We start from the raw sequence: 23,801 nt of genomic DNA on the forward strand, positions 1-23,801 counted from the left end.
ACAGTAGCAACCAGATGTACCCCTGTGCACAGCCAGGTGTTGGTGGGTGGCTCCTTTCAGTCCCAGATCTTGTGGGAGCTTCTAGGATGTACCAGTGGCAGGCAGTATGACATGTACCTGTTCCCCAGCATCTTCATTCATGATGGCGCCCAGAGTGGGGATGCTGCTTGCAGATTCCACCTTTGAATAGGCTTTAAATTTTATCTCACCAAATGACAACTCTTCAGGCCCTTTTACTGTCTTCACAGCATTTGTCTGAGGGTCCCCAGTCTCCACTCTTCAGATTCTCCAGGTGATCTAGCACGTGTATCATCCCCCTTGGGGGCTTACGTAGGTGTGCTCATGGGTGGGTGCCCTGGCATAGTTTCCTTTGACCTTTTTCTTGTCTGTTCTCCTGCTCTTCTCAAGTTTAATAGCCTCATTCATCCCCACACTTGATTTATCTTCCAGGCCCTCTTTTTTCTGTGGTCATTAAAACTTGGAGAAGTAAAATCTGTTCATTAAAATGGCTGTGAGTCCACTCAGAAACCAAGGAATGTTAGGTTTGTATCCCTTTGGTGATGGCAAAGGATTTAGGCTTTCAGTACAGATTATGAACACCTTTGCTGACTTTTATTTTCATTGCTTGCTTTCCACATTCGAATAAAAATATTTTTAAACCAGATTCTTCACAAAATATATGAAGTTTTCCATTCTCAGGGTTTTTGACATTTTCAGGCCAAGATTTCCATTCGATGGATTCTTAGATTTAAGATCAGTGTGTCCCTGTTCAGGTTTCAGATGTTTAGAAAATGATTGGTCATACTGGGGCCATGTGAAATGTTCTTGACACTTAGGTTTCAGTGAAGCTGTGCAGAATGTAGGAAATATGTTTTAGTACCAGCAAAGATGCATTTAATTTTGAGTGTGCCTGTTTCCTTTGAGACAAGAAGCAGCTATTTTTTGCTCTTAAAAAGAAGATGTACCCATTTAACAACACATTATATATATATATATATATATATATATATACACACACACACACACAAACATAATCAGTGAATCTAAACTTCCAGAGAGGGGACCTTATGGGTTAGTTGTCAAACTTAGTGAATTTATACGTGTAAAGTGCTTAGAACAATGCTTGGTAGTGAGCACACAATGTATATTGCTTATTGCTATAATTATATTGACTTTTACAGTTTGAGCATATCATCTTCACACTAGATTTAGGTTGCATGCATGCATGCTCAGTCATTCAGTCCTGTCCAACTCTTTGCAATCGCATGGACTGTAGCCCTCCAGGTTTCTCTGTCCATGGGATTCTTCCGACAAGAATACTGGAGTGGATTGCTGTTTCCTTCTCCAGGGGCTCTTCCCAACCCAGAGACTGAACCCGAGTCTCCTGTGGCTCCTGCATTGACAGGCAGACTCTTTACCACTGAGCCACCTGGGAAGTCCTCAGATATAGATTACTATTGTCAAATTTAGGTAGAAAAATAACCCTGCTTGTCTACTAGAATGATAGTTTAGTGTTACTTGCATCTGGAGATACTGTCAGATTGCAAAGAACAGAAATTTGGGCACATGGGAGGTCTGGATTCAAATCCTGCCTTCCTTATTTACTAGCTAGAGGACACTTATATAAAATGGGGATGATGAAAAGACTCTTGTGAGAGCTGTAAGAACACAGAAGAGCATATGTGTAATATGCAATACTGCTGCTAAGTCGCTTCAGTCGTGTCCGACTCTGTGCGACCCCGTAGACGGCAGCCCACCAGGTTCCCCCATCCCTGGGATTCTCCAGGCAAGAACACTGGAGTGGGTTGCCATTTCTTTCTCCAATGCATGAAAGTGAAAAGTGAAAATGAAGTTGCTTTGTCGTGCCTGACTCTTAGCAACCCCATGGACTGCAGCCTTCCAGGCTCCTCCATCCATGGGATTTTCCAGGCAAGAGTACTGGAGTGGGGTGCCATTGCCTTCTCCAATATCCAATACTAGTTAATAGGTAATACTGACTCTGGAGTGGAAAGACCTGGGTCTGAATCCTGCTTCTGCCACTTGCTGCAAGTATGACCTTGGGCAAGTGACCTCACTTCTCTGTGCCAGCAACTTCCTTAACGTCTCTCATCATTAAACTGGAGCTGATAATGATAATTATAGTCCATAATAGTTCTTATTCAGATATGGTAATAGTGGTCTTTATTGGTCAGGGCTATTGTGAGTGCAAAACCTGTTAACAGACTCACAGGGAAGTGTAATTATGTGTTAACAGTTAGCTCTGGTACTTTGAGGAGAATAACTTACAGCAGCCGTGCAGGAGGGAAGGTTAGACATAACCCCTGCAGGCCAACTAGGATGATCCCACCCCACCCTTTTATCCTGGGCAATACCGTGGAAGAGAATACAGGAAGTGACAGTGACATTCTAAAGGACTAGGCTTGAATTATCTCTGATTTATATAGGAAGGAAGTCATTCAAAACAGCATTACTTTATGTGTCAAGTTAGAGAGGCAAAGCCAGGTACTGGAGCGTCCTCGATGAAGTAAAGGTTAGAACCATTAGCTCCAGGAGCCAGTCAGTGAAATAGCCATGCTGGTGAAATAGCTGACTGCTTCAAAGATTTTGGGGACCTATGAGCAATTCCTGAGTGAGCATCACACTTCTCAGATTGGATGGGATTCTGTGCAGGAAATGGACAAATAGCCAAGCCAAGCCAGTGATCTCACTGCATGCGATTAGAGTATTCAAGTGGCAGAATAATCCTGCTCAGCTGCAAGCTACTCCATCTAGAGTAAAGAACAGGAAAAAAAAAAAAAAAAGGTCGTTGATTCTCAAGGGGAAATGAGTGTCCTTGGGGGTTTCCTGTCTCTCTGGCAGGTCCCTGTCAGCTAATCAGTATCGACTGGTTCCTAACCTGGCCTGGAGCTAGAAGCTTCCAATAGCCCTCCCTTCATCCATCTATCTCACTCTCCTCCCCTCCCACCACCGTCTGAGAAGGTAGGGGCTGCAGTGTATGGCTGGTTACAGGAAAGTCCCCATCCCACTCCCTGTGGTTAACTGGGAGGGAGGGAGTGGATGGGTGCTGGGATGAGAGGGCACTCCCAATGGCAGCCAGCTAACTCCCACCATCCCCTTTCTCGCTTCTTGATCAATAAACCCCAGGCTGTCTTCATGCACCTCTCCCACATTTATATTCCTTAAGGGAAGATCGGAGCAGCTTTCTATCCCCACACAGTCTCAGGGACATTTGGTATTTTACATTATGAAAATGAGATTCACCAGATTTTAGAGACAGAAGAAAACTTGGGGATGGTCTTGTTCCATCCTTTTGTAAGAGTAAACTTGAGATTTAGAAAAGTAATTTGTTTTCTCAACTTCACACTTGAAAGTGTTTTGTAAGAAAACAGGTTCTTTGCCACGCTTGGAAGGGAGTCAGGGACTTGTGTTGTCCTAATTCTGTCACCAAACTTGGACAAACCATTTAGCTTCTTCAGTTTCCTCATTTCCTGCATGTAAGAAAGAAATTTGAGTGGCTTTAAAGGACCTTTCTAGCTTTAAAATTTTGTGATTTTATATACATGCTTCCAGGGGTATTTATCATGGCAGGACTCAAAAACAAGGTTATTGGGACTATTCTGATAAAAGAGTGTCTTTGTGTTTTGGGTCCCACCATGGTTAATGGTTGTGGTGGGCAGGAGTTGTTGTAGAACACAGAAGATCTCTAGGAGGGGTAGGACTTCTGTACAGATGACTCTGCTTTGAGAACATGACTATTAGATGCTCACCAGAATAATAGACCAGAGTATTTCTGAGACATGAAGCACAGGAGACTTCCTGGAATAGATGGTTCTCCCTGAGGCCGCAAGGATGGTCACAGGTTACATGCATGTGATGTGGACTGAGATGGCTTAAAAATAATCTGATGGTTTGTTAGGATTGTTTGAATGGTTCTTCTGTTTTATGTAACTTTTCATTGAACATTAGTTATTCACCGAATCTAAGTTACCATGAATCTTATGTCAGCAGAATCTGAATTACTTATAAATAATTAGGACTGTATCTGAAGTAGAACTTACGATTTGATAGTTTATTGACAGTGTTAAGGTGTTAAGGTCCAATCTGTTTTTTACAGAGAAACTAAGATGTGCCCTTCCTGGTTGAAAAGTGAAAATCTGAGGCATCCAAATAGTTTTGACAGTGAAATTGCAGGACCAATTTGATGACTATTTACCAAATAATCGAAACGACTAAATTGTGTAATTGTTTTGCTTTATGCTTGTATTCCAGAGAAGGCAATGGCACCCCACTCCAGTACTCTTGCCTGGAAAATCCCATGGACGGAGGAGCCTGGTGGGCTGCAGTCCATGGGGTCACTAAGAGTCGGACACGACTGAGAGACTTCACTTTCACTTTTCACTTTCATGCATTGGAGAAGGGAATGGCAACCCACTCCAGTGTTCTTGCCTGGAGAATCCCAGGGATGGGGGAGCCTGGTGGGCTGCCGTCTATGGGGTCGCACAGAGTCGGACACGACTGAAGCGACTAGCAGTAGCAGCAGAAGCATTCTTGTATTCCCTTACAAGAAAACTGAAAGTAATTCTGCTACACTGGTTGCCACCATATTAATAGCTGCCTCATCTATTCTCATTGATAGATCTTGGGTCTATCCTTTGTAATAATTCTAGTCACTTCTTTAAACATGTCTTGGGATTAGCAGCTGTCAACGGTTAGAACTTGAAGCAGATTCAGTTACAGGAGTGGAAGCTGAGCTAGACATTTAATGCCACTTTCACCTGTAGGTGAGAGAAAGAAAAAAAGGAGAGACCTTTATTAATGGGGTTATATGAGCTTTAAGTCTGTTTTCATCATCAAGAGAAGCTTTACTTTAAAAGAAAAGAGATAGGGAATACACTTTTATGAAATATATTAGCACTCTAAATAAAATATGGGCTTATTTCTAAACTTTGAAACATCTAAAATTAAAAAATTAGCTTTTAGCCATGTTCAAATTAATTATAAAAATTCATTCTTTGGATATATGCATATATGTCACATAGTAAACATAAGAGTAAAAAGAACAGGCTTCAGTTGTAGTTTGGAAATGGTTTAGAATTTGAATACCGATTTCAGAAACCCCAAACCTTATGAGCTGAAGACGCTTATAGACTTGTTTAGGGACACCTATTCAAACGTTTAAAGTAAATATGACGTTTAGGTACAAAGTGCAGCAGGTCACGGTGGTGGCTGCCCCGGATCACCATGGGTGAGAGAGGTGACAGTTGCTTGAACTAGGACTTGTCTGTGAGTTGGGATTAGGTTAGAGGACAAGAGTGGGGTCATTGGAAGAGTCTCCTTGGGTTGTCAATGATCCTATTTTTTCATTTCATTGGGAGAGTCTCCTTGGGTTGTCCATGATGCTATTTTATGAGCAGAGGGACCGACTGCTTTGTTCTGGACCACCTTTTCGATTTTTTTCAATAGCAAACAGCCAAAGAAGATAGAAATAGTGTCCCTCTCTGGAAGACACTCTAGAATTTAAGGACAGACATGCTTACTCCTTATTATAAAATAGTCAGGCTTCCAAATCTCAGGTGCCTCTCCTGTAACCCACTGTGGATACAGATGTCACCTGGCCTGTGGGAACTGAAGGTCAGGGAGCCAGCCACAATGCTGCCTCTGTGGCTACTGCTATTGCTCTGAGTAATAAATTATCCTTAGTCTGACCTGGGAGTCGCATGTCCTCTATCAGGAGGCTAACTTGTGGCAGCCTGACTTGTAAGTTTGCAAGCAGGGTAAACTCTCGGGCTCTCTACAGTTCGTGACAGGTATTTTGTTCCTGACAGAGAGAACAGTATGCGCTGTGGCACACAGGCACGAGAAATCCCATCTCTTGTGGGGAACCGTGTCCAGTTACTTATCTTCAGAGCCAAAAGCTGCATGTGCATATGCGTGCGTGCTCAGTCTCTCAGTTATGTTTGACTCTTTGTAACCCCATGGACTTTAGCCCACCAGGCTCCTCTGTCCATGGAACTTTCCAGGCAAGAATACTGGAACTAGTTGCCAGTTTCTACTCCAGGGGATCTTCCCAACCCGGGGATTGAACCTGCATCTCTTGCGTCTCTTGCATTGGCAGCTGGATTCTTTACCACTGCACCACCTGGAAAGCTCCCAAAGCTGCATTTTAGAGGAGTATACATGGTTGGAGATATGGAAAGGTCCAGATTCTGAAGAGATCCTATATGCCATGTCAAAGAGTAGATTTTATGGGGGCTGTGATTAAGGATTTAGCAGAAGAGTGATATGATCAATTGTATGTGTTGGTTGAGTTACTTTAAGAAATACAAGAAGGCTGGATTGAGTGTGGGGGCACCTTTTCTCCAGTTGAGAAAAAAGTAAGATTTATTTAGATGTAAAGTCAGTTAAGAAGTAGTAATAAAGAACGGATTTGAATGACTATCTTAGTTCATTCAAGCTGCTGTCACCGAATATCACAGACTGGGTAGTCTATAAACAATGGAAACTGATTTCTTACAGTTCTGGAGGATGGGAAGCCCAAGATCAAGGTGCTGGCAGATTCAGAATCTTGTGATGGCTGGCTTCCTAGTTCATAGACTGCTCACTTTTCCCTGTGTCCTCGCGTGGTAGAAGTGGAAAGAGAGCTCTCTAGGTCTCTTATAAGGGCACTCAGTTCAGTTCAGTTCAGTTCAGTCGCTCAGTTGGGTCCGACTCTTTGCAACCCCATGAATCACAGCACACCAGGCCTCCCTGTCCATCACCATCTCCCAGAGTTCACTCAGACTCACGTCCAGCGAGTCAGTGATGCCATCCAGCCATCTCATCCTCTGTCGTCCCCTTTTCCTCCTGCCCCCAATCCCTCCCAGCATCAGAGTCTTTTCCAATGGGTCAACTCTTCACATGAGGTGGCCAAAGTACTGGAGTTTCAGCTTTAGCATCATTCCTTCCAAAGAACACCCAGGGCTGATCTCTTTTAGAATGGACTGGTTGGATCTCCTTGCAGTCCAAGGGACTCTCAAGAGTCTTCTCCAACACCACAGTTCAAAAGCATCAATTCTTCGGCGCTCAGCCTTCTTCACAGTCCAACTCTCGCATCCATACATGACCACAGGAAAAACCATAGCCTTGACTAGACGGACCTTTTTTTGCAAAGTAATGTCTCTGCTTTTCAGTATACTATCTAGTTTGGTCATAACTTTTCTTCCAAGGAGTAAGCTACGATACATCAAATGTGGTTGTTGAAAGTCACCCATAGAGAAGGGAAAATTACGCCTTGAGTGAGTTTGAATCTCGTACAAAAAACACCCTCTATTGATGAGAAGAGACACGGGGTGTGTATAGTACATGAATGAAACAAAATATTTGTGATGGTGTTTAGAATGTAATAGTCACCAAGTATGTGTTAATGGAATTTGAATTCGTGATTCAGAACCTCTGGGCTACATTGGGGAGAGCCTTTAAAAATCCAGGGGTATCATAAGTGATAAGGTCAGTTGTTGAAAACTAGTCCAGTTCAATAGACTGTCATGATAGATAGCTGACTTTTTTCTTGCAAGATTACTTATTTCGGGGGAGCCACCAGTACTGAATTCAGTCATCTTAAAAAAATGTCTTGTAATGTACGTTAAATAATACAGTAGGGTTTAAAGCCGTCCAAGCAGCACTATATTACTTTCTATGGAGCTGGCCTCTGTTGGCTCTATGAGGCTTGTGTTTAACAGGAGTCTCCCACTGGGAGCTTTGTAACCCGTAGTGAGTGTGACAGTTACAGCATTTTTAGGTTTTATATGTAATACAATTTAAAGAAAGCTCTTTCTAGGCAGAGCAGCTTATTTGAGCTAATATCCATTTCTTCATCTATTTGGGTTTCAGACTCTCAAGTGCTGAAATAATCTCTTTGAAAGTAGCTATTGCCATGACTTCATTAAATTCTAATGCCTCTGTTTTTCTCCCACAGGATTCAGAAGCATGTGAAATAGATTGCTTGGTCTAAAATAGAAAAACAGTGGCAACGTTTTGCTGAGTTTCCAGACCTTTCCCAACATGGAACCAATAACCTTCACAGCAAGGAAACACCCATTCCCTAACGAGGTCTCCGTGGACTTCGGCCTCCAGCTGGTGGGCTCCTTGCCTGTGCATTCTCTGACTACCATGCCCATGCTGCCGTGGGTGGTGGCAGAGGTGCGAAGGCTCAGCGGGCAGTCTTCCAAAAAGGAGCCTGGCACCAAGCCAGTCTGCCTTTGTGTTTCACCCTCTGGATTGAGATGTGAGCCTGAGCCAGGAAAAAGTCAACAATGGGATCCATTGATCTGTTCCAGTATCTTCGAGTGTAAGCCTCAACGAGTTCACAAACTGATTCACAATAGTCACGACCCAAGTTATTTTGCTTGTCTGATTAAAAATGATGCAGCCAATCAGCAGAGTATCTGCTATGTGTTCAAAGCCGATGATCAAACAAAAGTAAGTGGAGGTGGGGATTAAAAAGATGGGTGTGGCTGGAAGGTCTTTGTTGTATGGGGTTAGAGCATTTACGTGTACTGAATTAATAAGGAGCTAGTGCTGCCATTATACAAGATTATTTCACTGGATTTTGGTTTATGGGGATGGTTTCTTTATAATCTTTAAGATCATTTGATAATAGATATTTTATTAAAATGAGAAGTTTATGAGTTCAAAAATTCAACAGAGAAATCTTTCGAAACGTATACAGAAGAGCTGAACCACTAGGATTCAGATCATTTAAGATGTGTGTCCTGAGCAGTGCTTCTCAAGCGGAAATGTGCCCATGAATGACCTGGGGAATGCAAAATATGATCCAGTAGGTCTGGGATGGACCCTGAGACTGCATTTCTAACAAGTTGACAGATGATGTGGGCACTGCCCCTTTGCAGGTTGCACTTTGAGTAGCAAAGTTCTAGATCAGCGAGTTTTATGTTCTTGATGCTGTTAACAAAAATATATTTATTTGTAAGCTGCCTAAGAGTCTTATTAGCCAGTTTCCCAAAGTATCATGTTCACTTAGGCAGAGACCATTCATAAAGAGTAGTGGCTATGAATCTAAGTTTTGATACTTTCAGTTGTTTTTCGTTTTGTTTTGTTTCTTTTGGCCACCTTCAAGTCTATCCTCACTGGCTTGTTGTTGTTATATCTCATGATATGGCTGAGAAAAATATTATAAAAGAAATGATAAAAATATCACCAGCTCTACTATTTTCTTGTTTATTTGTGCTTATATTGTTGTTAGCATTTGTTTGCAGTTCTCTGCAGGACTCCTTTGAAGCCACTTGGCTGTTTTGTGAGAGTTAGTTTAGGTATGGTTGAAAATATAATCCTGACAGCCTCTTTCTCAATTGTGCCTATGTAAACTGAGATTTGGTACAGCTTCAGGAAGCTGACAAGCAGGGGAGGGTGTTAACCCTGCTGGTGAGGAGTGCCCACGCTCGTCTTGAGTGCCTTGTGTGCCTGTGTGGGGGGCCTATGTGGCTGTTTCCACACGCACCGAGGCAGACTCTGAGGATGCTAATGCCAATCCTTGGGGTAAACATAGCATTAACATGCATACACTACCTTGTATAAAATAGATAGCTAGTGGGAAGCTTCTGTCCAGCACTGGGAACTCAGCTTGGTACTCCGTGATGACCTAGAGGGATGGAACCGGCAGGGTGGGAGGGAGGTGAGGAGGGAGGTGCTGTATCTATGCTTACTGCGGATTCACGGCTGATTCATGTTGTTGTACAGTGGAAACTAACACAACATTGTAAAGCAATTATCCTCCAATTAAAAAAATGTCAGTAACTATAAAGAGAAATGCTAATGTTTTGTCCCCACACCACACTGTTTTGTTTTTTTTTTTTCATACCCTCCAGGGTGCACAAACCTCATTTTAAAATTCAAGGTTTTCGCCAGGCAGTTAAACACAACTCAGTCTGTGGCCAGGATGTGTGTCAGGAACTCAGAGAATGGAGTTCAACACACCGGAGTATAAGGAAGGCTTTTTGAAATAATGGCTCACCTGGATTTTAAAACCACTATTTTACATACAGAATTGGATATCTTCTTATTAAAAAGCAGTTGATGTTATTGTTCATGAATCTCAGGTGGGAGCGCAGCCTGGTTCAGAGCTCAGAGGGACTGACTTCCTAGACTCCAGTCCTGTCTACCATCTATAAAGTCAGTGGCCTTAGCCAACACTGAGTCTGTTTCTTTATCTGTAAAATGGGGTAATTATAGTCTCTGTCTCAGAGAGCTGCTGGGAGGACTACATGAACTAGAATGGGACCTGAAACTAGCAAGCATTAATGCCAGTAAAAATTTTAATTAAAGAAAGTTTTATCAGAAGCAGATTTTACACTAATTCCATTTCAAATCTTAAGCAAAAACAAAAAGACCAAGATGAGCATCTTCAGCTCTCAGGATACAATCCTGGTCAACCTTGAGCAACATTTTTATAAACCAGACATTAAAACAAAAACAAAAACAAAACAAAACTGCATAAGTGACCTTAATGGTGCTCTTATTTGGGCAAATTCCAGAATGAAAATTAGAGGACTGTACAGCCTGTTCTCCACGCCAGCTCTATATAAGGACTGTTTCCTTGGGGGCAGTCTCTGCACAGAATAGCTGTTCAGTACTTTATACTTCTGACTCTTTCCCAAAATCTTTTATAGCCATCTGAGAACAGGCTTCCAGCCAGTCATTCAGCTACCTGACAGGAAGAAGAGATTTATAACTAAATTCTGGAACTAGGGCTTCGAGTCATGCTGAAAGTAGAGAATTGACCTCACTCTATGTTCTAAAAAGCCACGGTAGAAATATGAATCCATCCTTAAGTTATCTTTGGCTTGCTTACAATTTTTACAAACACAAATTGCCAGTACTCAGAGTAATAAATTGCTATCATCCCGCTTGTTTCATAAAAGAGTAATTTGTAGCATAGGCATCTCAATCAGTGATTCTCTTGTTGAAAACTGAATGGTGAAGCAAACTGGCACCGATTCTAGCTGGCACGATGCTGTGTTCTTGGGTCATCCTGGCACCCTATCTCATCGCAGAGCATTATCTGCTGTGGGAGCAAGTTAACCTGTGTCATTATTTCTCCAGACTATTTGTAATGTTTGCTCAGATAAATAATGCTATTAGCCCTCTTCTAAATAAGTGAGATCAGTATCCACCTGTGTTTGCCAGAGGAGAATATATGCATTTACTGCCAGAGTCATAAGGACAAAACCACCGTGTGAGATGAGAAGAAATCTTTGAACAGCATATAGATTAACTTACTGAAGAAGGTCTGAGAAGAGACGTGATAGGGAATAGTTTTATAAGCATAGCATGAGACTGTGTTTCCCACTGTATGCTTCATAGAATATACCCAAGATGTTCCACAGAGAAGGGCCTCCATGATCAAAATACATTAGGGCAGCATCTCAGACTTTTTGATCTGAAGATGCTTTTCATTCTTAAAAATTATTCAGTATCCCAAAGAGCATTAATGTGGGTTGTATCTATTAATACTTAGACTATATTAGAAATTAAAACAGAGATATTATAAAGGTATTAATTAAAAAGTGATAGTAAGTTCCCTATGTGTTAGCCTGAATAATATTTTTTTGTAAAAACAATTGTATTTTCCCCAAAATTTTAGTGATAAAACTGGCATCGTTTAATTTTGTTTGCTTGGTTTTTTGCAAATCTCTTTCATATCTGGATTAGTGGTCAACTATTAATTCTCAGCTACTTCTCCACTCATTCTGTTTGTGATATGTTGTTTTGGTTGAGCCTATTAAGAAAATTTGGCTTCACATGGATATGAACTAGGAAAATGGAGAAATATTTTTGAGCCTTTTTAGAAAATTATGGATATTTTTCTTTAATGCTGTACATAAACTAGACAGATGCAGTTTCTTAAAGGTTTGTTGCAGTGTGCAATCCGGAACCATATCAAAGTACTTTTTGCACTTTGTTGTATTAAAATCCATTAGTCTGTCTTGTGCTTTAATGAATATTTTAAGCACGAATGATTCTGTAACATAATACAGTGATTATTCAGAAAATATTGGTTCACATATTTATTATTATGTGAAATATTATACAGACCACACTCTAAAAACTGTTGTATTAGGGAAACAATATGTTTTCTATTCCACTCTTTAACTGTACATTTGTCCATTAAGTTTCTAAATTTATTGAACCATGGATTACATTTTTCTCATAACATTCAAGAACATCCCTCCAAACACATGTGGACACAGTAGCGTAAGGTTCTGAGTTAAAGTTTAAAGTTAGAATCCATGGCAGGAAATTTAAAAAATCCACTCTGGAAGACAAATAGCTACATGGGTGACCCTGAGTAGGTCTTTACCCCATCACATGACAAAGAAATCAAGAGTTCCTCCTGGACTCAGCCCTAGGAAAAGCATAAAGTCTAAGAGAATTATCTCAATATTCTTTCCTTCTCCAGTTCTTCAGCTTTGTTTCTTCTAAGAAGAACATCAGCTTGGCCACTCACTTGAGTGTTACTTTAGATCACTCGGAAGAGTATTTACATTTTAATCCTTTTTTTTTTTAATTTTCTTTTAAAAATCCACAAAGTAAAAATCTCTGCTTCCTTTAAAAGAATTTCCAGCACTGAGTTGCAGGCAGTGGAAGTGTTGGGCTGGGGCTTCTGACTGTGTATGTTGTTGTTTTATGTCAATGAATGGAAAGAATGGATTTTGAATGAGGAATGACAAGGATTATTGAGCCGGTAATAAATGGAGGAGAAGTGTAGGCTGGTGGTAGGTGAGGGAATGGACAGTTCATGGGACCCGGGGTAAGGCAGAAATTGGGGTGTGTGGGAGTAGTTTTGCTATAAGGACCCACTCTTCTTCAGCTGACTTATACTTGTAACCTGTCCTGGATTTTCAAACATTTTAGTTAGGGTTCATCTGGGCACAACAGTCTGTCCAGTCTGGGCACAACATGGGGGTTTCGTAACTGTGACGGATGTCATGAATGAGCAGAGCTTCCCCTCCCCCACCCTCCCTAAGAGCATCGTGGATTTACTAGAATCTTGCTAGCTTCATTTCTCCCTTTTCTAAGGAGGAAATGTTACCTTTCGCTGGAAAATTATGAAGTACTAAAACCTTAGGGACGAGGAGGACAGCAAAGTATGCCAAAGGAGCATGGGGTAAGGGATAGAGGAGCTGGGGTGACTGCATGGGAAGGTCTAGAAAGAAGTCTACTTCTAGAAAGACTTTTCTAAGTGCTGCTGAGGAAGGCATGATTGAGAGAATGTCAGTGTCCTTTGAAAGAATGGGTTTCCTTTTCTATGATTTTTGGCAACGAAACTGCATTTCTTGAAAGTGAGCTATATCCGAGGCTGAACTCTGTGGGTTCCCATACTGCTTGTTTGAAGAGTGCTTAACTATGGTGAATTTAATTTAAGAACAATAAAGTTTTCCTTTTGAAATTTCCGGTACAGGACCAATGTATTCTCACATGAGACCCTCTAAGCACACCATCTTTCTCAGTAACTGATGGACTGCTACCCCACCGAGCCTCTCTGGATTCATTATGTTGCATATCAATTGAAAAGGTGGTCTAAAGTTATTTTCCTGTGATTAGCAGGTTTAATACTTAAGTCCCTTATATAAGCCCAAGTTGCTTTGGCTGAATTTTATGATTTAATTAACAATTTAAAAAATTTTGGTTTTGATCATAGCTTTGTTCCGGTTGCACTTTTACCCATCATTCATTTTTCTTAATAATTCCCCATCTGCTTGGAATTTTAAGTTAGTGACTTAAAATATGCATCATTTATTTCAGGATTTTCAATAGAGGCTGGCTTCGATGGCATCTCTTGCTTGGCTGTTATATTTGCTGGCTCATTACTTCCTTTCTTTGCTGGAGTGAAGATCGAAATTATAACACTGAGCTGGAGTGTTTTTGTTCCTGAGGGTGATTATTCTGAAGAGCATAATATTATTTTGCAGCTCTTCCAATCTAGCGCCTTTTTGCGTTGAGTGTTCATAATTTTAAATATCAGACAAGAGTCTTTCTTTGCTACTCAGGGAATGGTTCTGAGAAGGCTATGTGGCATATGTTTTGGAGGATTTTTTCATGGATGTTGAAAGTGCCACGTGGCATCTTTTATCCCATCCTGGTTATTATGTAAGATTTCATCTGGGGGCCCACTCGGTGGCTATGACCCAGGGCATGGGTGCACGGAGCAGTGTGTCTGAGTCAACCCATCAACACTTGACTGTCTGTCACACTAGACAGAAGCCGGTTGCTTGGTACAGGGATTGGCAGGGACTCTTTTTCATCTATAAAAAGAATGTCCTGGACTGCATGAACTCCAAAGTATTTGTTGGAAGGTTTGGGTCCATGACACAGGATTGATTATGCAATATATTTTTTACTTTGAGAGATGAGTCTGAGGGTTTCAGAAGCATCCGCCTTGTGATCGGTGTCTAGATAATTTCTTTAGACATCTATTTTCAATGCATATCACTTTTTATAGCTTTGCATTTTTCCCTGATTGCTTTGCATTGGTAATTATTTTTATAATAAAAATCTGTTCCTAAGAATAGACTTTACAAGTGTCGTGAACCTAAAGTTGACTTGTGTCTTAGAAGAACTTATTTATAGCCTAGACCTCCAGTGTCCAGGACGGCCATTGGTAGTTGTCTGCGGCTGTTGAGAACTTGGAGTGTGGCAGGTCTGATCTGAAATGTGCTGTGAGTGTTAAAACAGTGGATTTCAAAGACTTGGTTGGAAAAGAGGAATGGAAAATGTCTCAATAATTTTCTATTTTGGTTGCATGTTGAATCATAATATTTTCTATATATTGGGTTAAATCAAATATAATAATAAAATTAATTTCATCTTTTGCTGTATCTTTATGAATGTGCCTACAAGAAAATTTTGAATTACATATGTAGCTTGCATCTTGTACTAGTCAGCCTTGGAGAAGCTACCTAGAAAAGATTTCTGGAAATAATTTGAATGTTTATCACAGAGTGAGTTCAGATTTTCTGTTTTCCTTTGCTGCTTTCTATTTGTTAGTGATAGAATTTTGCTCAAAGTTATTTTAAAAAAAAATCACATTAAACACTAGGACCTGTTTTTAATTCTAGGTACATATTACAGTGGTTAAGAACTCTGAGGGCTGCTAGTTTGGAATATGGTGAAAGAGATAAATCTCTTGTTTCTAATTTTTCTCTTTTTTGAGTGCTTTTCCCCCTTCTGGATGGTTCAGTGTCCACCACACTAATTGCAGCCTGTGATCCTGAACCACCAACCAGAGCAAGCCAACTGGAGACTAAGCCCCGTTCAGAGAAAGTCTCAGAAGAGGCTGGATTAGGAATGGGGCTTAGGGGAGGACTTCGATGCAGGATGTACCAGAAAACTCACATGTGACTTCAGGGCAGGAAAGGAGCTGCTTTCAATTTCAGCAGAACATCAGAAGTCATCCTTTCCTGTGCTCAAGTGATGTATTTGAAATGTTACAGATTTTACATTAATTCTTTCTTTGAAATGCAACTAATGTACATTTATGTGGCTGGGTGCTAGGGTTCAAAGTCAAGTAAGCCATGATTGTCCCCTTAAGAAGTAGCATGATGCTTTATATGCCAAATATAGATTCTGAAGGCTGCACGGCTGGGAGTTAGCAAACATCTGTAAGTTATAAAAGAGCAAATTTGAGAGACCGTGAGGAGGCCTAGTATACTCATAATGAGTGCCTGAAGCTATGTGAAAAGCTGCTGTATACAAAATGAAGTAGACAATTTCTCAATTGCTTCAGAGGGCAGAACTAGAAACAGAAATTTCTAGAGGCTGACTTTTTGCTCCTCCTGACAATGATAGCCATCAAATAATTACGTGGGTCGTATTGAACAATGGACATGGCTGGAGGTTTCACCTGGCAAGTCATCACTTCCTGTGTCCACACATGGTACCTGACAACGTCCCCTTTTGTTTCAGAAAACTGAATTGTCCCTAAATCTCTTACACTGGAATGAAGTTGTTTCCTGAAACGTTTAGTTCTTCGTCGTAGCTCTGTCTTCTGGAGGGACCTTCCAAATGTAATTTGGAAGACATTTGAGTGGGTTTTGAAGATCCTCTAGATATTTCCCAGGCTGATGAGTTTGGTGCAGATTGAATGGACGTCCTAAGTGGTGGCACTAGTGGTAAAGAACTCGCCTGCCAGTGCAGGGGACATACAAGACACAAGTTCAATCCCTGGATTGGGAAGATCCCCAGGAGGAGGGCATGGCAACCCACTCCAGTATTCTTGCCTGGAGAATTCCATGGACAGAGGAGCCTGACAGGCTATAATCCATGGGGTCGCAAAGAGTCAGACACAACTGAAGTGACTTAGTACGCACTCATGGACAAGTAGGGGATTGAGCACATCAAGCCAAAGTGGGACAAAGGTGTACAGAGTTGTCCATTGTGGCTGGAGCTGCTATGATGTGATGTTTTGCAAATTGCACGGTCAGAGATGTGACAGGAAGGAAAAACTGGAGTCAGATTTTATAGGGCTTGATCTGCCTTGTTAAGGATATTGGGTATTTTTCTTAAAAAGGTTGTGCTATGTCAGCCATGAGAAGTATTCGGAAAGTGAAATAACTAGATTTGTTTTCAGATTTTGAAGTAGAGAGATGAGATAGAAGAGGGAGATCAGTTAGGAGGCTGTCACAGTAGTCGTGTAAAAAATCAAGCAGTGTCTTGATCCATAAGTATTATATGAAGTGGTTCATTTCTGCTAAACCCATGTTGATGTCTTCCGATCACTTTCCTCTCCAGTACCCAGAAAATTTTTAATAGTCTGTTTATTGGCCTCTAACTGAAAAGAAGGCAATGGCAACCCACTCCAGTACTCTTGCCTGGAAAATCCCATGGGTGGAGGAGCCTGGTAGGCTGCAATCCCTGGGGTCGCTGCGAGTCGGACACAACTGAGCGACTTCACTTTCGCTTTTCGCTTTCATGCATTGGAGAAGGAAATAGCACCCCACTCCAGAGTTCTTGCCTGGAGAATCCCAGGGACGGGGGAGCCTGGTGGGCTGCCGTCTATGGGGTCACAGAGTCAGACACGACTGAAGTGACTTAGCAGCAGCAGCAATGGAAGAGAAAGTCAGATAAGACTTCCTGTCCTACTAATGCTGATCTGCTTGGTTCCTAAAGAATAATATGAAAAATAACACAGAACTGAAATTCTTGGTCTGCTTTTGCTTGGTCTTCTAAGTATTGGTATCGCCCGTCTTAAAAACAAGCCATCCTCTAGCCCCATTTCACATCCCAGCTTCCTCCAGTAACTGGTCCAATCTTCTGCTCCGTTTTTCAAGAGTTGCCATGGTGGCTACCTTTGCTTCTACTCGCCCATTTTATTTTTTTTAAAAATTTGTTTAAGTGGAAGGTATTTGCTTTAAATGTTTTTAAATTTATTTTTGGCTGTGCTGGGTCTTCGTTGCTGCACGTGGGCTTTCTCTAGTTGCGGTGAGCGGGGGGCCACTCTCTAGTTGAAGAGTGAGGGCTTCTCATTGTGGTGGCTTCTCTTGTGGAGCCTGGGCTCTAGGAATCAGACTTCACAAGTCAGCTCACAGGCTTAGTTGCTTCACAGTATGTGGAATATTTCCAGACCAGAGATGGAACTCATGTTCCCTGCATTGGAAAGTGGATTCTTAACCACTGGATCACCAGGGAAATCCCCATTTTTTCCCTTGGTTTACCAACTGGGCTTCTGTCTTGATCTGATGGCTCCTACATGTCACCAGTCACTTGTAGCTTGTAAAATCTGGTTGTCCCTTCTCTGTACTTCTCTCATCCAGTAACTTCGGTGTATTTGACAAGACATTGTTTCTTCTGTCTTAAAACATTCTCTTCTCTTGGCTTTTGGAAAATCACAACCTGCTGTTTTCCCTTTGCCTCTAATAGTGGTTTCTACACAGTCTCCTTAGTTGGTTTTTCCTCTTCTTAATTCTGAGTTGTACGTCCCTTGAGATGACACCACCCTTATGGCAGAAAGTGAAGAGGAACTCAGAAGCCTCTTGATGAAAGTGAAAGTGGAGAGTGAAAAAGTTGGCTTAAAGCTCAACATTCAGAAAACGAAGATCATGGCATCCGGTCCGACCACTTCATGGGAAATAGATGGGGAAACAGTGGAAACAGTATCAGACTTCATTTTTCTGGGCTCCAAAATCACTACAGATGGTGACTGCAGCCATGAAATTAAAAGACGCTTACTCCTTGGAAGGAAAGTTATGACCAACCTAGATAGCATATTGAAAAGCAGAGACATTACTTTGCCAACAAAGGTTTGTCTAGTCAAGGCTATGGTTTTTCCTGTGGTCATGTATGGATGTGAGAGTTGGACTGTGAAGAAGGCTGAGGGCTGAAGAATTGATGCTTTTGAACTGTGGCATTGGAGAAGACTCTTGAGAGTCCCTTGGACTGCAAGGAGATCCAACCAGTCCATTCTAAAGGAGATCAGCCCTGGGTGTTCTTTGGAAGGAATGATGCTAAAGCTGAAACTCCAGTACTTTGGCCACCTCATTCGAAGAGTTGACTCGTTAGAAAAGACTCTGATGCTGGGACGGATTGGGGGCAGGAGGAGAAGGGGACGACAGAGGATGAGATGGCTGGATGGCATCACTGACTCGATGGACGTGAGTCTGAGTGAACTCCGGGAGTTGGTGATGGACAGGGAGGCCTGGCGTGCTGCGATTCATGGGGTTGCAAAGAGTCGAACATGACTGAGCTACTGATCTGATCTGATCTGAGACTGTCTTCTGCATTTCTCTCTTTGACACGCTTTCCAGATGAACTCATCATAGCAGTAAATACCACCTATTTGATGGAGACTCTGAAAGTTAATTTATTGCTTAGACTCACCAGTGAGTTCCAGACTCATCTATCCAACTCTGAGCTTGACTTCTACTTAGCCATTAAATAGGCATTTTGAACTCAACATGGTTAAAGTAGAACTCTTGAATTTACTGCCCACCAACCTGTGGTTTTTCCAGTCTTCTGCAGCTCTTAAGTGACAATGGCAGTTGCTACAGCCAAAATCTAGGAGTCATCTTTCTCCTAGATTTCTCTCTTTCCTTCACACTGTCATCCAAATTATTCAAGACCCATTTCAAATCTGTCATTGCTCTGATTCCATGGCTAATCCTGAGGCCACGACTCCACTATCTCTCATCTGGAATGTTGCAGTACTTCCTAACTTTTCTTCCTGTCTCCTTTCTTGCTTCTTCTTTCCACCAAGCTAGCATCCAGAGCACTTCTAGAATAGCTACCAATTCCTGCTCAAAAACCTCTCTAAGGACTTCCTGATGTACTTGGACTAAAATCCCGTATTTCTGCTGGAGTTTCCACATGGACCTCATTTCCCACACTCTTTTCAGTGCTCTTTGGACCCCAGCCACCCTGGTGTTCACATGGCTAAAATGTGACAACCTCCTTCTTCACACGAGGTCTCTGCATTTGTTGTTGCCTCTCCCTGGAGAGCTCTGCTCCCAGCTCTTCATGTGGTTGGTTCCTTAGACTGTTATGAACTCAATTCAGCCTCATCCTCAAGCCTCCCAGTCAAAAGTACTCCCACACCAATCATTGACACTTCATTAGATTTTAATGTCTTTGTGGTGGTGGTGGTTTAGTCCTAAGTTGTGTCCGACTCTTGCGACCCCATGGACTGTAGCCCCCAGACTCCTCTGTCCGTGGGGATTCTCCAGGAAAGAATACTGGAATAGGTTGCTATTTCCTTCTTTAGGGGATCTTCCCGACCCAGGGATCAAACCCACATGTCTTACGTCGCCTGCATCGGCAGGCAGGTTCTTTACCACTAGCGCCACCTGGGAAGCCCTACAGAATGTTTTTGTGCTGCTTATCATTATCTGGAACTGTCTTGCTGGTGTATGCTTCCTTGTTTACAGAACCCTGACCTGCCGGAGCCACAAAACAACAGGGCCCTTGCCTGTCTTGTTCCAGGCTAGACCCTGGCACCTGAACCATGCCTGCTACAGGGGGTTGCTTCATGAATGTATGAGTGGATGTTACCTTTTGTATTTGTTCTTGGAGGGTGTGGTCCTCCTTTTTTATTTTTAATGTTTTGGCCAAATCTCTTCTGGAATCCCCCTATGCAGCCATATTATTAATAGTTTATTTCCTTGTTCTTCTTTTCCTTCCTCATCAATACAGATTTCTCTTGTTCAGCCAGAATTTCAGTCTTAGACACCATCGCTGTCTTCCTATCCCTACTGAGTGTTTTTCCCCTCAGAGTCTTTGTTCATGATAATATTCACTGCCTCTCCATTCTGTTGCACAGTTCTCTGGATTTGATAAACACAAAATTTAGGGGCATTATTGATGAGAATTATGGGGAAGATTTCATGAAAGCTGAGTAGTCTACTTCTCAGTAACTTTGTAGTATATAGGTTAAATCCCTTCCCTTCAGCTGTGATTTGAGCCCATCTTTTTTGGCATCAACTTTTTTCCCCCCAAATAAAATGTTTTTCTGATTATAAAGGCATTTGTGCTGAATATAAAAAAATAGTACAATAGAGTTACAGTTAAAAGTTCTCCCTTAATCCCACCTCCTAGAGAGAAATCAACAGTAACGAACGGATTGGTGTATAGCCTTATAGATTTTATTCTTTTATTATATAAACAAATGTGTTTATATGTAATCAATTTATATATTCCTTTCTACACTTATCTTTAAAAAAATAATTTTATTTATTTATTTATGGCTGTGCTGGATCTTTGTTGCTGTGCAGACTTCTCTGTAGTTGTGGCAAATGGGGACTGTTGTCTAGTTGCAGTGCTCAGGCTCCTCCTGTTGTGGAGCATGGGCTGCAGGGTGTGTGGGCTTGGTAGTTGCAATTCCTAGGCTCAAGAGCACAGGCTCAGCAGTTGTGGCTAACAGGCTTAGTTGTTCCATGGCATGTGGGATCTTCCCGGATCAAGGACTGAACCCATGTCTCCTGCCTTGATAGGCGGATTCTTCACCACTGAGCCTCCAGGGAAGACCCCACGTATCTTTTTAAACTCAGTCTCCCTTTTGATCTCCCTGTCTATATCTATCTATCTATCATCTATCTATATATCTGTATGTGTATATATGTGTGTGTGTGTGTGCTGTGCTTAGTCCCTCAGTCCCCATGGACTGTAGCCCATCAGGCTCTTCTGCCATGGGTATTCTCTAGGCAATACTGGAGTGGGTTGCCATGCCCTCCTCCAGAATATACATATACATATACATATACATATACATATATATATATATATATATATATATGCTGTGCTGTGCTTAGTCACTCAGTCATGTCTGACTCTTTACAATCCCATGAACTGTAGCCTGCCAGGCTCCTCTGTCCATGGGGATTTTTCAGGCAAGAATACTGAAACGGGTTGCCATGCCCTCCTCCAGGGGATCTTCCTAACCCAGAGATCAGACCCAGGTCTCCTGCATTGCAAGTGGATTGTTTACTGTCTGAGCCACCAGGGGAGCCCAAGAATACTGGAATGAGTAGCCCATCCCTTCTCCAGGGGAACTTCCCGACCCAGGAATTGAACTGGGGTCTCCTGCATTGCAGGCGGATTCTTTGCCAGCTTAGCTACCCAGGAAGCTGTATATATACACATACATACATACACACACACACAATTAGCTATAGCTATAGTTATATTTTAGACATTTTTTATAATGGTAGAGATGTGTCCTTTTGCATGGCTGCAGTTTTGTGCAGCAGGGAGAAAGGAAAGGCTAGCTTCACGATTGGTAGAAAGTGACAGCATCAGCTTTGTTTAGCTTTGATGAACCATTTTGGTTATGAAAAAAGAGCATGACCAGGATGGGCTGGAGGTGACTCAGAGATGTCTGATCTGTCTATCATTAGAAAGAAACGAGATTTGGAGCAACAAAAGCGAAGATAAGCAAGTTGGACTACATCAAACTAAAATGCTTCTGCATAGCAAAACAATTAATAAAATGAAAAGACAACCTATAGAATGGGAGAAATTATTTGCAAAGTATATATTTGATAATGGGTTAATATCTAAAGTATACAAAGTATCATACCTCTCAAGAGAAAAAATTTTGATTAAAAAATGAGTAGAGGCTTTCTGCCCACGGACGCCACTGAGAAAGCATTGTTGAAGTCTCCCCCACACCCCTACTTCACTGCCGTCGTGTTTAAGTCAGAGGCTCTCAAAGAGCCCAAACAGCTATGGAAGCTCTTCACTGGAGGATTGAGCTTTGAAACAACTGATGAGAGTCTGAGGAGCCATGTTGAGCATTGGGGCATGCTCACAGACTGTGTGGTAATGAGGAATCCAAACACCAAGCGCTCCAGGGGCTTCGGGTTTGTCGCATATGCCACAGTGGAGAAGGTGGATGCAGCCATGAGTGCAAGGCCACCCAGGGTGGACAGAAGACTTGTGGAACCAAAAAGGGCAGTCTCAAGAGGAGATTCGCAAAGACCTGGTGCCCACTTAGCTGTGAAAAAGATTTTTGTTGGTGGTATTAAAGAAGACACTGAAGAACATCACCTGGGAGATTATTTTGAACAGTGTGGCAAAATTGAAGTGATTGAAATCATGACTGACTGAGGTATTGGCAAAAAGAGAGGCTTTGCTTTTGTAACCTCTGATGACCATGACTCCGTAGACAAGACTGTCATTCACAAATCCCACAATGTGAATGGCCACAACTGTGAAGTGAGAAAGGTCCTGTCTGAGCAAGAGATGGCTAGTGCTTCATCCAACCAGAGAGGTCAAAGTGGTTCTGGAAACTTTGGTGGTGGTCTTGGAGGTGGTTTTGGCGGGAATGACAACTTTGGTCATGGAGGAAGCTTCTGTGGTCAAGGTGGCTTTGGTGGCAGCCGTGGTGGTGGCGGATATGGTGGCAGTGGGGATGGTTATAATGGATTTGGTAATGATGCAAGCAATTTTGGAGGTGGCAGAAGCTGCAATGATTTTGGCAGTTACAGCAATCAATATTCAAATGTTGGACCCATGAAAGAAGAAAACTTTGGAGACAGAAGTTCTGGCTCCTGAGGTGGTGGAAGCCAATACTTTGCCAAACCATGAAGCCAAGGTGGCTATGGTGGTTCCAGCACGGCAGTAGCTATGGCATTGGCAGAAGGTTTTAATTATTGCCAGGAAACAATGCTTAGCAGGAGAGGAGAGCCAGAGAAGTGACAGGGAAGCTACAGGTTATAGCAGATTTGTGAACTCAGCCAAGCACAGTGGTAGCAGGGGCTGTGCTACAAAGAAGACATGTTTTAGACAATACTCACGTGTATGGGCAAAAAACTCTAGGACTGTACTTGTGACTAATTGTATAACAGATTATTTTAGTTTCTGTTCTCTGAAAAGTATAAAGCATTCCAACAAAGAGTTTTAATGTAGATTTTTTTTTTGCACCCATGCTGTTGATTGCTAAATGTAATAGTCTGATCATGATGCTGAATGAGGTCTTTAAAAAAAAACAAAAATGAGTAGAGGAACTCAATAGACATTTTTCTAAAGAAGACATACAGATGGTCAGCAGGTACATGAAAAGGTGCTCAGGATCACTAATACCAGGGAAATGCAAAGATAAACCACAATAAGATATCATCTCACACCTGTTAGAATGGTTGTCATCAAAAAGACAAAAGATCAGTGTTGGCTTCAAGAAAAGGAAACGCTGTGCACTGTTGGTGGAATGGAAGTTGGTGGAATGGAAATTGGTTCAGCCACATGGAAAACAGTATGGAGGTTTCTTGGAAAATTAAAAACAGTACTACAGTGTGATCCAGCAATCCCACATCTGGGTA

At 41.9% G+C, this 23,801-nt stretch overlaps 1 protein-coding gene and 1 pseudogene across 4 annotated transcripts in view; both read left to right on the forward strand.

Annotated features, from left to right (window-relative positions):
* Positions 1-23,801, forward strand: part of TBC1D1 (TBC1 domain family member 1) — a 225,136-nt gene that overhangs the window by 2,439 nt on the left and 198,896 nt on the right. For all 4 annotated transcript variants that reach the window (XM_061419892.1, XM_061419896.1, XM_061419893.1 and 1 more), the window contains exon 2: positions 7,955-8,457. In XM_061419892.1, the coding sequence (XP_061275876.1) occupies positions 8,041-8,457 (417 nt within the window). In that variant the 5' untranslated portion in view covers positions 7,955-8,040. The remainder of the gene's footprint in view (positions 1-7,954; positions 8,458-23,801) is intronic.
* Positions 21,079-23,695, forward strand: LOC133249447 (heterogeneous nuclear ribonucleoprotein A1-like; annotated as a pseudogene).

Source organism: Bos javanicus, chromosome 6, assembly GCF_032452875.1.
Source record: "Bos javanicus breed banteng chromosome 6, ARS-OSU_banteng_1.0, whole genome shotgun sequence".
NCBI lineage: Eukaryota > Metazoa > Chordata > Mammalia > Artiodactyla > Bovidae > Bos > Bos javanicus.